General features: G+C 36.2%; 1 protein-coding gene across 1 annotated transcript in view; it reads left to right on the forward strand.

The window, feature by feature from the left end:
• The window catches only part of hcn4 (hyperpolarization activated cyclic nucleotide-gated potassium channel 4), a 105,331-nt gene that overhangs the window by 33,120 nt on the left and 54,540 nt on the right, over nt 1-17,671 (forward strand). Inside the window, exon 3 of the mRNA XM_046865305.1 lies at nt 792-1,215. Coding sequence (XP_046721261.1) covers nt 792-1,215 — 424 coding nt within the window. The remainder of the gene's footprint in view (nt 1-791; nt 1,216-17,671) is intronic.

Here is a 17,671-nt window from a genome sequence, read left to right on the forward strand (position 1 = left end):
CATGTTAAGTGCGAAGTCAAGTTGATCTGATGGAAGCAACAGAATGCCAGACTTGAAAAGACACTCTCTCTCTCTCCCTCTCTCTCTCTATCTCTCTCTCTCTCTCTCTCTGTGTGTCTTTTTCTCTTTCTCGCTGTTGACAATTGCACAGTTAATTATATTTACTGTGCCTGAGAAGCTGATGAAAGATTTAGTATAGAAGCTCATACCTTGGAAATGACTTGTGTGATCTTTAAGAGTTACAAATATAATTAGCTCAGGTGATTTGTGCAGGGACAAATTGGAAGTATGACAAAGGAATAACTGCAAAATTGAAAGTGTTGCTGGTTTCCATTTACTTAACTATTAATATATTATAATTTAATATTTGTGATAGTTGTTTGGTATTTGATTGATTAGTTGCCTCAGGGAAAACTAGCAAGTTACATTAATGTTTTTTTAGCTAGCTAGTACCCAGGATCTACTGACTATGCTGGTATTAGTTTGTGAATTGTGCATAAGGTTCTTAAGCATATCATTATAAAAAGCTTATTATCAACATTGGTTTCCTTGAAATATTTTACTCTGTTTTTTTTTCAATTCTACAAACTGTACCTAATTGCACCTACATGTAACATCGTTAATAAAACCATTGTTTGTATTCTTCTGCAATGGACAGAAAATCTACTTTTATATTTATTTGAAACAAAACAAGACAAGGTGAATTCAAACTTTTCAAAGGCACGGTTTTAACTTTGTTATTCGTCTCTCTCTTCACCATCTTCTGCTGTCATGCCCTTTGCTCTATTCAGGTTCTACTGGGATCTCACTATGTTGCTGCTGATGGTGGGAAACTTGATCATCATTCCCGTGGGCATCACCTTTTTCAAGGACGAGCACACTCCTCCCTGGATCGTCTTCAACGTTGTCTCTGACACCTTCTTCCTCATGGACCTGGTGCTAAACTTTCGCACGGGCATCGTCAAGGAGGACAACACGGAGATTATACTGGACCCTCAGCAGATTAAGATTAAGTATCTGCGCTCATGGTTCGTAGTGGACTTCATCTCGTCGATCCCGGTGGACTACATCTTCCTTATTGTAGAGACGCGGATCGATTCAGATTTCTACAAGACGGCGCGGGCGCTCAGGATTGTTCGGTTCACAAAGATACTCAGTCTGTTACGTCTGCTGAGGTTGTCCAGACTCATACGCTACATTCATCAGTGGGAAGAGGTAGGATATTTTAACTAATAAACTCTTATGTATTATAAACTAAAAGTTTTCTTATAATTAACAAATTTACATCATGATATAAAGAGAGAAAACTTTATAAATATTCACCCCTATCGAGTTTTTGAAATATACTTATTATATATTATCAGGTTATATTATGAATTTAAACAAATTAGTCTAAAATATATGGGCCAATAGACCCATAAAAACCAACAAAGATTGTAGAATTATTTACAAATATTAATCTAAGAGTGAATATTCTCCCGCATTGCTATAGATTCGCTTAAAAATTTAGGGTACAATCAAATGCAATTGAATGTGCAGAATGCATGATGGTGGAGACAATTTTTTCGACAAACAACATTAAACTACGCATGACAACAATGAGAAAACAAATTGTCATCAAAACCCAAAAAAACATGGAACAGTGAACAAAAACGGCTTGGTAATTAACAGCGACTGAACAAATGAACTGTGATACTCAACTCAGTGTCACAGAAAGAGCAGGTGAAATGGTACCAAAGCTCCACTCATTTCAGTTCACTGCATTTTACCAAGATATTAATATTCTACATTTTCATGTTTCTCCTGGTGTCTTAGATCTTGATTTTTTCTCGTTCTAAGTTCTTGTTTTGCCCATCGTAGTGTAGTTAGCCTATTGCAGCCAACCTTAGCATGTTTTCTAGTTCAGCTGCAGGTTTGGATTTGTTGGCCGTTTCTCAGAATAAATTAATGTAATAATGGGCTCTTGCATCCGCCTCCACTATTCTCTGCAGTGTTCTAACATGACAACCTTTAATCTGGTTTTGTGAATATACATTTACAGTGTTGTTTATGTCATGATTCATTTTCTCAATCTCTTAAAAAATCCTGACAGAAAACAAAATCTTTTGCGTACAAGATTTTTCTAGATTCTGTATAATATACTGTTGCATAATCTTTGTCTAGAGTTAGGTCCTGTTTTAGCGTTTGGTGCTTTGCGGCAGTAGATCTTATCAGACAAGTTAACGAGGCATGATATTAAATAAAGAGGAGGACAAAACAGATTTCAAAGCCTACTTTCCCCCAGGGCCATCCTCATCCTTGGGTTATTGTTCTCTCCTTGTTTGTGTGGGTTTTTCCAGGTTCTCTGGTTTCAGACTACCCTAAATTGTCTTGAGGTGTGAATAGGTGTGTGTGTGTGTGTGCACGCCTGGTCCCTTGTCCATCCAGGGTGTATTCGCATTTATTTTCACCCAGTGTTTCTGGGATAGACTCCGGATCCGCCGTGACCCTGACCAGAATAAAGTCCTAACGGAAGATGAATGAAAGCAGGAAGTAATATCTAAAATAGATTCAAGTGAGGATTACAGTTGGTCTTTGGCTTTGATTCAATTGTCCCTCCGAACAAAGTACACTTCAGTTAGCAAAGCTGAGACTAAACCCTGCTGAAATGGGGTTATTACCTCTCTTGCTCTTTCTCCTCTACATCTCTAGCACAAAGTCAGTGCTGTAATTTGCTCAGTTCAACTCCTAATGGAATGATATTTGCCACGGTATTTGGTTTTCCGAAGCAGTAGAATAATCATTCAGAGCTCTATATTTATTATACCAAACTTTGCACCCTTTTAATGACATCAGTCATTAAAAAAGCGATTAGAATGTCATACTGAGAATACCATTACATAAATATATGCAGTATATCAGTTTAGAAGGATAAACAAAAATTTAGATGGTGAATGCTAATATTAGCCCATATTTCTGCTTTTCCTCCTGCGGGGACTGTGGGAGTGTAATTAAAGCAATAATTAGAAATGTTCCCACATCTCGAGGTGAATCCTTGTGCAGAGTCTCAAAGGTGCAGAGTGCGAAGTGAAGCCTCACTTCCCAGCTGGGGCTTCATTTAGTCAGGACACACTCTGCTTTAAGACACCATGTCCCATTACCGTGTTCTTGTCAGAATCAGTTTTCATTAAAACCGTGCGTTACATATTAGAAATAATGGGAAATCATATTTTTCTACCGATTTTTTTAAAGATTGCGATTTTTGTTTCACATCACGTGTCACAAGTGTGTGAATGATGATGCACAGCGATGCACGCAAAGTAGCATCTTGATGCTTGTTAGCAAATGTTGCTTTAAATGATTGATTTTACCAGAGAATGCACCGATGAGCTTATATTTAGCCATTTCAAGAGCTAAAGCCTGATGAGGCCTCAACCCTAAAATCTAATGTTTTATACAGTATTTAGTTTCTCAATCCTTGAAATGAATAGAAACATAAAGTCAATTTAAACATTTATACACCAGTACACACACTAGTGCTATATAAAACAACATAAAGCTAAATAACACAACACAAAGCTAAGGACTAAAAGTAAGTGGTCCTAGTCACATAAAGTGCATCATGTGCAGCATATTGCAAACAGTGCAAGACAAAAGACAGTGCAAACAGATAATATAAAACTTAACAGTACAGGACAGATACACAACATACACAAAATAGCGTAGACCAGCATACATTCTGTTTAATTTTATATGGTACAATGTACAAAATGTGCAAAACATATTTAGAAAGCATTACATATACTTAGAAAGTATGACACGATGTGCTGTTCTAGGAAAATAACCAACGATGGGATGGTGTGATGCTGCCCAATATGAAGAAAGTGTTATTTCATGCTTGATTTACTGTTGATTGGGAGATTCCACTTGTGTAGCATTTGAGCCACTGGTTGGACTTTGGATTTAAAGGTTGTGAGTTAAAATCCCAGCACCAGCAAACAGCCAGAACTGGGCCCTTGAGCAAGGCCCTTAACTCTTAAGTGTTGTATAAATGAGATAAGCATAAGTTGATCTGGATAAGAGCACTTCTCTGGCTTTGGTTTTGTAATATATCAACTTGGATAAATCTGTGACAGAATGACAGGTACAGGCTAAATTTCAGATTCAGATCAAACCTTCATGAGGAAAGGTTACGGGAATAATAATAATAATAATAATAATATTAATAATAATAATAATAATAATAATAGTTTTATTGCCTATTTGATTAGTGCATTTACTAATCAGGATTTAGAGGACGTCAACCATTCACCTCAGAGATGCTACTTCAGCCAGACTTGGACAAATCAGGCTTTTTTTTTTTTATCTGGTCTGGAAAACCCTCCCAGACACTGCTACAGACTTATCAACCTTTATCCAAGCCTTTATCCAAACAAGGCTAGACTTTGAGCTGTAAGGAAAGCTCAGTTTGATGGACATGAGCATCCATGCTACTAATCTAAGAATTGGTACATAGTGTGTAATATGTCACACAGATTTATTATTATTCTTACCATTGGATGAATAAGTAGCGCAACCCGAAATGTCATTTTCAGTCTGTGTAGAGCTGTTTCAGGAAGTGTTGTTTGATGTGTTTTTTGCCATTTCGGGTTTTAAAAGTCAGTATTTGCACCAAAAGAACATTTGAAATGAGATTTTTGCATATTGATATTTGGTCATATGAACATATACTATATCCAAACATCAGAAATACTTATTTTCTTGAAGTACATGCTGTGCATCCTCATTTTAGGCAAACTAATTCCTGATATGTGTCAGACTGTTACAGGGCGTTTCGCTCTGTGTCATGCAAATTCATGCTTGTTTTAGTTTTTCTTACAGCACATACATAGTAATTTTTTGCACTGTGGTAAAGCAGCTGCTAAAAATACATAACTATCAACAGGTTTCAAATATCTGTCGGTCTGTCAGTAGAGGATGTGGGTAAAACTTTTTTTTTTTTTTTTTAAGTGACTTGTAAGTCAGTTTGTAAGTCACTCTGGATATGGGGGTCTACAGTGCATTCAGAAAGTATTCACAGCGCTTCACTTTTTCGACATTCTGGAATCCATTTCTGAATCCATTTAGGAATAAGGCTGTAGAATAAAAAAAAAAAATGTGGAAAAAAACGAAGCACTGTGAATACTTTCCGGATGCACTGTATAAATCTTCATTTAAATACATTCTTCTATTGTCTTACAGTGTGTATTTCAATATCGCATATTTTTATTTGCAATGAATTGTTTTGTGACCCCTATTGTGTAAAGTGATATGAAGAGGAGGTGAGCATCAAAATATCACTTTTCTTCAAGGTCATATTCACAAAAAAATTGTGAAATCATAATAAAAAAGGAGATTCAGTGGAACCTCGGTAGTTCGCGACTTGCCATTTGAAACCGGACTGAGAGTAACTCACGAAAAATCTGATCGTTTGCGAGAAGTGTTTAAAGAGACTCGAAAGTTCGGAGTCGCATTGCAAAACAGAGTTTGTAATAATAAATTACATAAAAATGAATTATTATTGTATTATGCATTTACAGTAGTAAATAAAACATTTATGAAAAGTAATTCACATTTTTTGTTGAGTTTACAAAAGGAACCATCATAAGGAGAGATTTTTTGTTACTCACGAGTGGTGATAGAACGTAACCCCACGAGTACCGAGGTTACATTGTACATTGACCAGGCCTAAGATTCACTTCACCTGGTGGGGAAGTGAATAACACTGATTATCTCATCATCATGGCACCTGTTAGAGGGTGGGATTTAATAGGCAGCAAGTTAATATTTTGCCCTCAATGTTGATGTGTTAGAAGCAGGAAAAATGGGCATGCGTAAGTATTTGAGTTCAACAAGCACCAAATTGTGATAACTAGATGACTGGGGCAAAGCATCTCCAAAACTGCAGCTCTTGTAGGCTGTTCCCGGTCTGCAGTGGTCAGTATCTATCAAAAGTGGTCATGACCTCACCTCACTCACAGATCACCATACAAGGAATGGCTTAACTGTCCGTGCTAACTGTTAGGCTGGAAGAAGGTGGGCAGCAACTTGACAGGGATAAGAGTGACAGAGATAAGGAACGTTTTTAAGTGCTACACAGTTACCGTCACACTGAGAACGGCTGCCATGATGTCTGCGCTGCCCCTTCACTCTGACAGTTGGTTCACTGTAGCTGTCATATTTCAGCACGGCTAAAAATAAGATGCTGCCCGGATGTCCTCCTTCATCGACAAAGCATGGAGTGGAATCAAATTAGTCCTCATGTGATTAAATCAAATTCGAATCAAAGCACTAATGACTGACCTCCGAGGACGACCACTGCACCAGACACTGGTGACGTCAATGTTCACCCCCTGATGGCTATCAGAGCAAGCTGAGTTCTTAAAGTCAAAAGTCCCGGGGCATGATTTGAGCGCATTAATGAAGGAGGTGTTTAAAAAGCTCATCCCACTTTTAGGCCAATATTGTTTTAATGATACCGCTTAAAGCCCCTCTTTAGGACCACAAGCAAATCCCAAATCAGCCGGGAAGATTTTACAAACATGACGTAAGTGGGTGGGAACATGACAGACAATTATGCAAGGAGGTTTGATCCCGGTGTAGGGAGCTTTGGAGGCTGGGCCATCTGTATTTGTTTATAATGCAGAGGCAGAGAGTCCATCTCTATTAATACTGTCATGTGGGAACGTTCAGATTTTATGGCTTACGCTGCTCCACTGGATGTGCTCATTTTGAGCGACTTATCCGACATGCCTGAGCTCGCATACTTCAGTCAAGAGGCTGGCCAATTTTTAATAAGTATTGAAAAAATTCCAATGATGAGCTTTTTTTTTGGCTTCAATTTTTTTACCCAGTGACCTGGCACCTTTGTGAGCCCCTGGCCAGTTTGAGATAACAGAAGGAGGAAGAAAAGCATGAATAGCATATTATGGGTTATACAAAGAGACCTGGCAGTTACAGTGACGAATCCTTCACAAAGCAAATGTGACTTGACTGAAATTAATACATTCAGTTAGCCATCTTGCGAAACTTACATAAATTATATGTAACCCATTGCAGGTATTAATTTGAGCATTTCACTACAACTACAACTTCCTCTTTCTTCCATCATTCATCTGTTTCAGACCAAACAGGACCTAAATTACTAATTATTTTAAATTAATAGGGAACTGTACTGCTGATTGATACTTTTTATCATATACATGATCTAGGTGGTACATAACTTTGACAGTGCAGGAAACAAGGGAATGAAATGTATAGCATTTAGGCAGTGTGTTTTTACAGTAACAAAGTGAGAAAATTGATGCATTGAATGTTTAAAAAAAGTAAAAGAAAAACCTCAATCAGTATGCTTTATTTAAGGTAAAGAGTCTTTTACTTGTCATATACATTAGAGGACAGTAAAATTATTTTCTTCCCATATTAAAGCACTGTTCACAGGGGCAGTCATGATATAGCACCCCTGGAGCACAGAAGGTTAAGGGCCTTGCATAAGGGCCCAACAGTGGGCATTCTAATCAGTAACCCCGAGTCTTAATCACTGAGCTACCACTTCTCACTTTTAGCTGCTACTGAATGAGATAAAACATGCCCAATAAACTTGACATTTCTGGTCTGTTTCAAGTTTAACATCCTGTTGATTCAATATTTGTATAATTATTCATATAATTTTTGTTATTTTATATATTTTTCAATTATTATTAGTTAATAATGATAATATTAATATGATGATGATGCTACTACTACTAATAATATTTTAGAGGGACTTGTATGGTGAATGCTCCACATAATCTCAGTCTAAAAATAAACAGATAACAAATAAACACACAAACAAAAAAATAGAAAAGGAAATGGTCAAAGCTGTTTGTTTCGAGATGTTTATTTAACATTTATGGAAGGAGTCCCTAATGCCAGCGCTTTGTAACAATCAGTTGGTTTTTACAACCTCAAGAGAGTCTTCATCACAGAGATGTTTGTGCTTTCAGGTTTCTCAATAACTATTTTTACGTCGTTAAAAATAAAGGTTTCAAAAGGATCGTAGTTGTTTTATAGACGTTTCCTTATATAAGTGTAAACCGTACACTTTCACATATTTAAATCCAAATCATGTGTATGTAAATGTATGCGTTCTTGCTTTCCTTCTTTACTGGCATAATCTGATTTTCCCTGATTGCAAAGCCTCATTTTATTACAGTCTTTTTTTACTTGAGTTGATTTGGTGTGTGTATTGGTATAAATGTTATCAAATAAATGAGTTTGCAGGCTGGATCAGAGCTCAAGGCTCATGTTCCCCCTCACAACTGTCTGACATATTTCTCGGATATGTGTGAATGCAGCACACGGCCCTTTAATATCGACCACAGCTAGGCTTATTCATCAGTTAAATAAATAACTATGACCTTTTGTTGTACTGAAAACATCACTACAGAAAAACTGAGACTGATGGATTATGCATAATAAGTAGAACATTGTTTACGGCACATAAAGTTTTACAGAAACTGGCATGAAAAGTTCAACTAGTGACATCTAACCAGGCTTCAGTGCCAGGAGGAGTGGCAGTACTAAAAAGTTATGATTATTAGTTGGAGATATAACTTTATAAACAAAAGTATTTGTACACCTGAGTTTTCCAGAAATATGTGGTTGTTTTTCAAACTGTTTCCACAAAGTTGGAGGTACACAATTGTACATGATGTCTTTGGATGCTGTAGCATTAAATTGTCCATCACTTGAAATGGTAAAATCCAATGGAACATTTTCCCAGAAGATAATTAATATATTATATAGTAATTATATATAACATTAGTAATAGTAAATATATATATATTTTACCATGAAACTGATATGATTCATGGCTTCTCTTGGATTGTTTTTAAAGAGAGGGGCATGGACGGATATGGATGAAGGTTAAAAGAAAAACATTTTAAAGCATTTTGAGGCAGAATACAATAAATTACAAGTGCAATACTGGGTGTAAGCCAGCAACAGATGCACTTTATAGAGCATACTTTACTGTGTACTTTACAGAGATAGCAAAAGTACACACATCCTTCACTCAAGTAGAAGTAGAGATATAGTTTTTTTTAATACTTTGGTAAAAGTTGAAGTAGTGACTACACTTTTCACTCAAGTAAAGTAAAGAAGTTTGGGCTCTGACATGTACTTAAGTGAAAAGTAGCCATTACTACTGCCTGTTTTATCGTCACACTGGTAACTGGACCTCACATCATATAAATATATTAATACAAAAGAATTTCAAATGTTGTTACCTAACAAATGTATCCAGGCTGAACATCCACCATATAGAACACAAGCAGAGAAAAGATGATGATCAGGTGATTAGGAATGTGTCTGTTCTCAGTCATGTTTACATCACTGACTCCCTCTGTCTCATCCACGTTAACCCCAGACTTCTTGTTGCCTTCTGTCTTGTTAGTTTTTAGCTTCGTATGCTAGCCTTTCGTCTGTGGTGTGAAAGCCAGAAAATGATACACTAGTGGTAGGTTTTTTAAAAAAGCCACACAATGACACGAAATAGGTTGATTAGCTAAAAACGGCGCAAGTACTGATACTCGAAAAATCTACTTAAGTACAGTAACGAAGTATTTGTACTTTGCAACTTCCCATCTCTGGTAGTAGATTTACTGTTACCAACAGCATGTCACAAATATTTAATTCCTCATACCTTTTAACAATTTTTTATACATAATTTTATTGATAGAACTTTGCCAACAGAAGCTTCCATGTCCTGAAAACATTTCTGTCAGAAAACTGTTATAAAACACTGACACTGAAGTTTTCTTCTGTAAATGTTAGTAATGTCTCTTCACACAAAACCACACTCTATCAAAGGACATGCATTTTTCTTTGTCGAGTAACAGTGCATTTTTGAATATGTCTTTTTAATATAAATCTTTGATTATGTGGAGCCTCCACCATACTATCATCGCTTTGGTTACTATAAAAACAACAAAAAGTGCATATTGATATAAATCTGCGATTAGCCTTACAGTGAGAACTTATGCCCGAGCATTTGTTATTAAAAATCAATCATCACCTTCAGGGAACTGGGAATTCCCCAGTGCTGTGGTGTCATAGTAATAATAGCAAACTGTTAGCGACATGAATTTTTTTCAATACTTTAACTTTCTTGACAGAAAAAAATTTCAACCAAAAAATTGTCAGCTGAGTGATGATCAATTGACCAACCCCTTGCTTTCATCGTTATTCTCTCAACATTTCAATCCTTCCAGTGAAGTTTTATCATCTGACCGCTGACCGTAGGGCTGCACTATCAAGTCAAAAGTATTAGAAATACAACATGACTTTAAAAGCAGAGCAGAGCTTGCCCAGAAGGCATCTGATGCAATTTCTTTTGAAAAGGTGAAATCCTAGCAGTCCAAGCTGGGTATAAGCAAATGTACTGAAACACTTGATATTTTAAGAAAAAACACTGACCAAATTGAGGCTTGTATTGCCATTTATTTGTATATATTTTATGTATAAGCTGTACTGTGTAATGACAATTAGTTTGTTCTACTTGTTAGATGACCTTTAACAGAATGTACACATTAATTGTGTGCAAAATCGAATTGTATAATACTCAAAAATCCAAGACAATTTACCAAAAGTCTATTCATATATAAGATTTTATTTATATAAAGATATCATGAGGGTTCCATATCCATACAGTATGTGTAGCTCACTTTCAGAAGTACATTTCTTTTTTATCGTTATCATAATATGCTTGTAGTAGTTCCTCATTTTTCAGTGTTTTATCTCAACGGTATTCTTAGGCCATCTCTCAAAATGGTGGTGTCTGCAATAGTGCCTTTAGTGAATATAAATTAAATTAAACGGAAAAAAGCACACCATCCTCATACAATGTTCAAATTTCTAAGTCAAAAGAGACAATTTCAGTGTAATTCAAATCAGGAACCCTGGTTTGACCAGGAGATTACGAGTATGTGTGTTCGCAGGATTGGCTCTGGATCCAGATCCAGTAAATACACTACACTGCAAAAATCAATAGATTGCACAGGTTAAAATATATTTTTGATGCAATTTTTTTAATCATCCAGCTTTTAGAAATAAATAGTTTTTTTCTTATATAAAACTTAACACAAAATAGCTTGGTCTATGTGAGAACCTTGACAAAGCCTCCAGAGTGAAGCTGATTGAGATGATGCCACGAGTTTACGAAGAGTATATACAGTATACTTGATGAAGTATAGGTATACAGTAATGAATATATGAACAATGTATTATATGTATAGTGTAATGTATATAAAAGGTAAAACTACTTTTGATTTATGTAACATTTTATTGGTTTTAATGGTTTTAGACATTTTTATTATTATTCTTGAATGCAAAGAAATAGTAAATTATATAATATAATATATACTAAATGTTCGACACTATCTTTGCCTGGAAGGTTATGCATTTTTGTGTTTAACACTTAAGCTCCAGGCTTTTTTTTTTTAAACTGTACATTGAATAATATTGTAATTTGTAGTAATTCAATAATGAGCTTTAAACTTGTTAATCTCACTTCAACATTTGCTTAACAGTAATGATGGAGAAAACTTGTCTAAGCATACTAATCACCAAGAAACTGCTTGAAATACATCGCTCGTACTGTTCCCATTAAAATAGATCGATAAATCTGCCTCCTGTTACACCCCTTTCCAAACCCCACTTGCGTTCTGTAGATTAATCCTATTTCCAAGTGCTGACGGAGGAGCTCTCCTTTTTTGTGTGGCCTCTTTGTCTCCAAGACAGCACTAAAGGATTTTTGTAGAAGCTCTGTCTGGAGCGAACATGAGCATATGACAACCAGTTTAATCCATCTGCCACATAGCGTTGAGACACCAAAGCCCTCTTTCTGAAGCTGTGAGAATGAATTCTAACACTGTTTGCTGCGCAGTGTGTGAGTAATTGTCTTGGAATTCACGTGGATCAATCACACTGAGCATTCATCATCATTAGTAACACTGACAGCCAGCACCAGATGCTTCAACATAGTGAATTTCCCCAGGCTATACCGAGATGAGTCAGTTTGTTCACATAGATTAGAATTTTGCCAACTTCATATAGGAGTCATAGGGAGTCCTGCAACTTGTAGTAATTTAGTCATTTAGTCATGTTTGCTTGTCTGGAACGTCGTAAGCAAGAAATGCAATTCAAAGGATCTTTACTTGATATACCACTGCTATAGAAAATGATGGACATCAAAGTCAGGAAAGCATTTCATTGGAGGAAGAAGTCCAATACTGTTTTTTTTCTTGTATACGTTTTGTAGTTAGTCAATTGTGTAACATTGACAAACCTGATGCTACTAGAAAAACCGTGAGGAAAAATTTGCCATGTTGATGCAGGGTTTACTCAGTTGGTCCCAAAGATTAATAGTGCCTGATGTTTATATCTGTTGTTTTGTCCTATCAAGTGGGAGTCAAAACTCCCACTTAGTTCCTCACAAAATTAGTTTTGAAGTGTGTGTCCATCATCCACAATGCTATATATAGCTTTTCGAGTTGGAGGAAATCGAGAAAGAGGCGATTGCTTGCTTTGATTCTAAGTGCTTTTTTTTTTAAGTTACAGCAGAAAAGCAGCGAGAGAGAAAGAAAAGCAGAACGTTTTTTAAGTCGCCCACTGTCTCCATGATTTGTACATTCCAAAAACAGAGTCTCTCAGCATTTGAAGCTCCAGTGAATAGAGATGCATTATACATAATTCTTCAAACCTCATTCGGCATAATAACACCGCATTACAGAAGATTTCAGCAGTTAACCAAAAGAATTTTACTCTCTGATTGCGGCAAACCTTCTCTTCCCTTTGCGTTGCTAATTTATTAACTCTGAAGATCGACGAGTGAGAAAGTGAAAGCGACAGAAAGAAAGAGCGAGCGACAGAAGGATCAGTCCCTTAGCTGAACCCAATTACATCTAATGGCTTCTGCTCTTTCATATTACCATTTTTATCTGAGATTTGCATGCTGTCATTCCAGGCTGGCTGGAGAGCTCTCAGCTCCTTATAAAAGTTGACAGAGATGTTTAAAGACAACTAACATTGAAAACCAAATATAATCCTTTTGGGCCGTATTTCTGATGGCACCCTAGAACAACTTGGGAGTTCTAAGGACCTACTGATTCGACATAGAAATCCTTGTTGTGTTCAGGATGGTTCCTCTGGAAAAGATTTTGTGAAATATTCTGTGAGGAGATGTACAGTATATTTATCACTTCTGGTAACTTTTCAGGTTAAAGGGCTTAAAGATGTCCTATATTGGTAAATAATGTAGCTGCAGTGACATAGTTTTGTCATGCATTTTTTGCATGACAAACTGAACTGTACTGTCCTGAACTGAACTGAACTGAACTGAACTGAACTGAACTGTAACTACAATTGTATTTTTTTTTAATTCATAAAACATTACAGGATGCGCTGTTGGAAATTTAACAACTTGCATCACTGGTCTGCTGATTTTATTCCCCCATATCAGTACAACCCGCTATGTTTTAGTCACAACTTTTTAAACCAAAAGTCGATTTACATATCACATTTAACAAAGCAATCGTATTTAACCTCTGACTCTGTGCATATTATTCATTTATTCATCATAAAGCATATTATTCCACAAGTAACATGAATTATTCAGTAACTAAAACATAACTAGAAAGAAATGGATGTAGTGACAAAAGAGCCTTGAAAGTTAAGGGGTTTATTTAGATTCCTCCAGTTGCTTTTAGCTACAATCTTAATACCAGGTGCAAGAATTGATCCGATTGAAATGGAAGTCTTTGGGTAAAAGCAAAATTTACTGCATTATACATTGAGGTTGTGATTTTCTGGAGAGCCTTCTTGTTCTTTGTATCAGTTGTTTAGATGATTTTTCACACAATTGTTCAATTTTAATATTACAACATAAAGACCGCACATTAAATTAGAATTAAATAAAATTTTCAGGAATGTATATTGTATGTGCATCTTTAGTACAAGTCATTTTGAGCATGTGCCTTCTGAAAGTGCCTTCATCATTATCTTCATCATCATCTTTCTCTCACGCTTTTTTCTTTTTGTATCTCAATTGTGCAGTATCATTTTCCAAGCAGCACTTTCTAATTAATGCTTTCAATGAACACTTTTACAGCTAGTTAATGCTACAAAAAGCCGTTTACTTCCAGTCAGACGAGCTGACATCGGATATCATTATGCGTTCTCAACAGAGCTTGAAAAGAGCAATTGGCATTTTGCAGAGCAAATGGCCATCTCATGCTGGAGGGTGGGCAGTTTAGCGGTTTAGTAGATTGAGTGAAAAAGGTGCAATCAGGTGAACGACTCCATTCGAAAATGTAAATGTGCCCGGGGTTAAACACTTTGAATAAACATTGAGAGAGAGCTCAATGTTTCATCTCATGCAGGAAGAGAGGGAACCTTCTATCCTGGGTGCACATTGAATTCCCAGTATCGCAGGGTATATCATGGTGAAAGCCATTTTTCAACTTATACAGTATCATAATCATTGCTGGCAAGTTATGCCAGGAACGTTCTCTAAAATCAGATAGACAACTACATTTTTGCTGACTAGCTTGTTTTATTTTTTATTGGAAAACTGGTGACTGGTGACTGGTTGATTGGTGATTTTTATCCTATGGGAGTATGTTAACAACATAGCAGAATATGAATTCAATTAAATGACATTAATTTGTATTCGTATAGCGCTTTTATTAATAGACATTGTCTCACACAGCTTTACAGAGATAAAGCGGTTATAATGAATGTTCTAAGTTTGTCCCTATTGAGCGAGCCAGTGGTGACTGTGGCAAGGAAAAACTCCCTGAGATGGCATGATGAAGAAGCCTTGAGAGGATCTAGACTCAAAAGGAAACCCATCCATAACCAGATGGCACCAAATTTCCATTCATAACAATAAATGTGATACAGTATGTGTTAAATGCAACCTGTGGTCCTGAGCCTTATAGTAGAATATTGATATGAATTACAGTCCAAATCCAATTAATCCATTGCACTTTTATCTGTTATTTTTCCATTTATCAGATAATGATATCTAGCTAATCACAACTACAAGAACAACGTTCTAAACTAGGTTTTTGGAATTTTATAGATTAAATCCAAGGGCTATCAGTAAAATATCCAATCATGATCACATTATTTAGATGTGATGCAGCACACTCCAAAGCAGAGTTACTTTTACCAACTCAAGTTAAAAAAATGTTTTATGACAGCATGTCCCAAAATTATTTATTTATTTTACACTACAACAATCAACCAGAAATATTACATTTATTATTATATATTTTTTATTCTTTTCATTGCGTTTACATTTACAGCATTAAGCAGCAAAGTAAAGTACAAAAGTGTTTTAACTCTTAATCAATTAATATAAATCTAATAATATAAAAACAAAAAAAACAGGGAATAAAGTGCTGGTTGAAGTGTTTCAAAAAGAGGTAGTTCTTCACCGGTCATTGTTTTTATTGTTGTAAAACAAACTGATTTTTGTTCTCACTTACATTATAAAGGTAATAGTTGGTCTAATAGTCTAGTTTTCACTGTTGGAAAACATGTTGACCAATCAGATTTGAGAATTTGAGAACACAGTTCCATAATAATTTCTTAAAATAAAGATTATTCATAACTTCTGAAGGGACTTCTGTGAAACATATCACATGGAGGTTTACACTCTTCAGGTAGCACGTATTGGACCTCCTGGAGTGTTTAAAGGCTCTAGCATGGAAAAGCTGTTGCTGGATCTGTGATGATCACAAATGTTGAGCTCAGTAGCTCCTAGTTTTATACCAAAGTCTGTAGAAAGAACATTTGCTTATAATCTTATACTCCAGTGCTCATGTTAGTTCTCACTCTCCAGTGTTCTGTATTGTTGAAAGATTTATGATCAGACTCTTGATGTCACCCAAATGAGGATGGGTTCTCCTTTTGAGTCTGGTTCCTCTCAAGGTTTCTTCCTCATTACATCTAAGGGAGTTTTTCCTTGCCACAGTCCCCACGGCTGCTCATCAGGGATAAACACACACCATTCACCTTGACTGTTGATTTCTGTAAAGCTGCTTTGAGACAATGTCTGTTGTGAAAAGTGCTATAGAAATAAACTGGACTTGACTTGACTTCACGTATTGACTTTAAATTCCTGACAAGTACTGTAAGTGCTACTAATGTAGTTTATACCTGTTTAAGTCCTGCTTTGACAAGGCGAAATAAAATGAGGGGAAAAAAGCAAAATGAGTTTAATTACACTTACAGGTGGCAGGTGCTTGTATTGGACAAGAGAAAGAGATTCTAGGAGGGTTTGTGCAACTTATATGACTTATGTCACTGTAATTGATTTATAAGGCTCTTCTGAGAGTGCATCGAGTGGTTGAGTGGCTTTTAATATGGGGAGATGCAGTTAGCAGCACACGCCGTGGCCTAAATAGGATTAAGTAGCTTTAAAATTTTGCATCCATTAACACTCATCAGCCTGCGTGGGCGTCCAGGAGCATCCCATGGGTGCAGTTAACATTAGGATTAGCAAACTTTGCCTTATCAACATCCCTCTCTCGCTCTTTTTTTGCAAGCCTTATACTTGACACATGGGCTGAAAATGAGGTTTTACACACGCATATACTGATGGCCTGAAAATGAGGTTTCACACACACACACACACACACACACACACATTCACACACACACCCCCGCACACACTCAGAACAGAGAGCCATTAGTGGCATCTGTAAAAAGGGCAGTGATTATATAAGTGAAAGCTTGTCGTTACAGCCTGGAATTCGAAGCAGATTAACAGAAACAGAAACTAACCCATTACAGGCAAAAGCCCTCACAGCATGGCCAGGAATATGACCTTGAGCATGGTTTAAAAGCTGGAGAGATGAGAGGTGGGGGTATCCATATGGAACTCACTATAATTTCCAAATTAAGGATGAATATCTAATTCTTGCACCAATGATTATGGCAGAGCAGTACACAGAAAATGTATAGCTTCCATATCCACCATAGAGTTGACCAGGATAAAGTGGTTATATTACATGTCTGGATGTGTTGAGCTTCACCCTTTACAGTTGGTAGCTATTACATAATGCTAAGAATTAGCTAGTGGAGAGGAATCTGTAATTTAGTGCAATTATTAAAAAACAAGTTTCAAAATTATTCAAGAATATTGCTATTTTGAAGTACTAATCAAATTCTTTTTAGTGTGTGGTATTCAGGGTTAATAGATGGGCTTATTCATTACAATATCTGATTCATTACAACGTCAAATGACTGTATAAGACTGTAAAATGAACATTACTCATAATAACACACTCCGGTACCGTGGTGGTTCTCACTCTCCGATGTTTTATATTGTTTTAAGATTAATAATCACACCCTTGATATCACTTAAATGAGGATGTGTTCCCCTTTTGAGTCTGGTTCCTCTCAAGTTTTTTTCCTCATAACATCTAGGGAGTTTTTACTTAACACAAGCTGCTCATCAGGGACAAATACACCTAATAACTTCAATTCTTAATTTCTGTAAAGCTGCTTCGAGACAATGTTCATTGTGAAAAGCACTATAGAAATGAACTTGATTGATTAGAGGGACATTGAGAACAGAGACGGGATTGCCAGCAATCTACAG

Source organism: Silurus meridionalis, chromosome 13, assembly GCF_014805685.1.
Source record: "Silurus meridionalis isolate SWU-2019-XX chromosome 13, ASM1480568v1, whole genome shotgun sequence".
Classification (NCBI taxonomy): Eukaryota; Metazoa; Chordata; class Actinopteri; order Siluriformes; family Siluridae; genus Silurus; species Silurus meridionalis.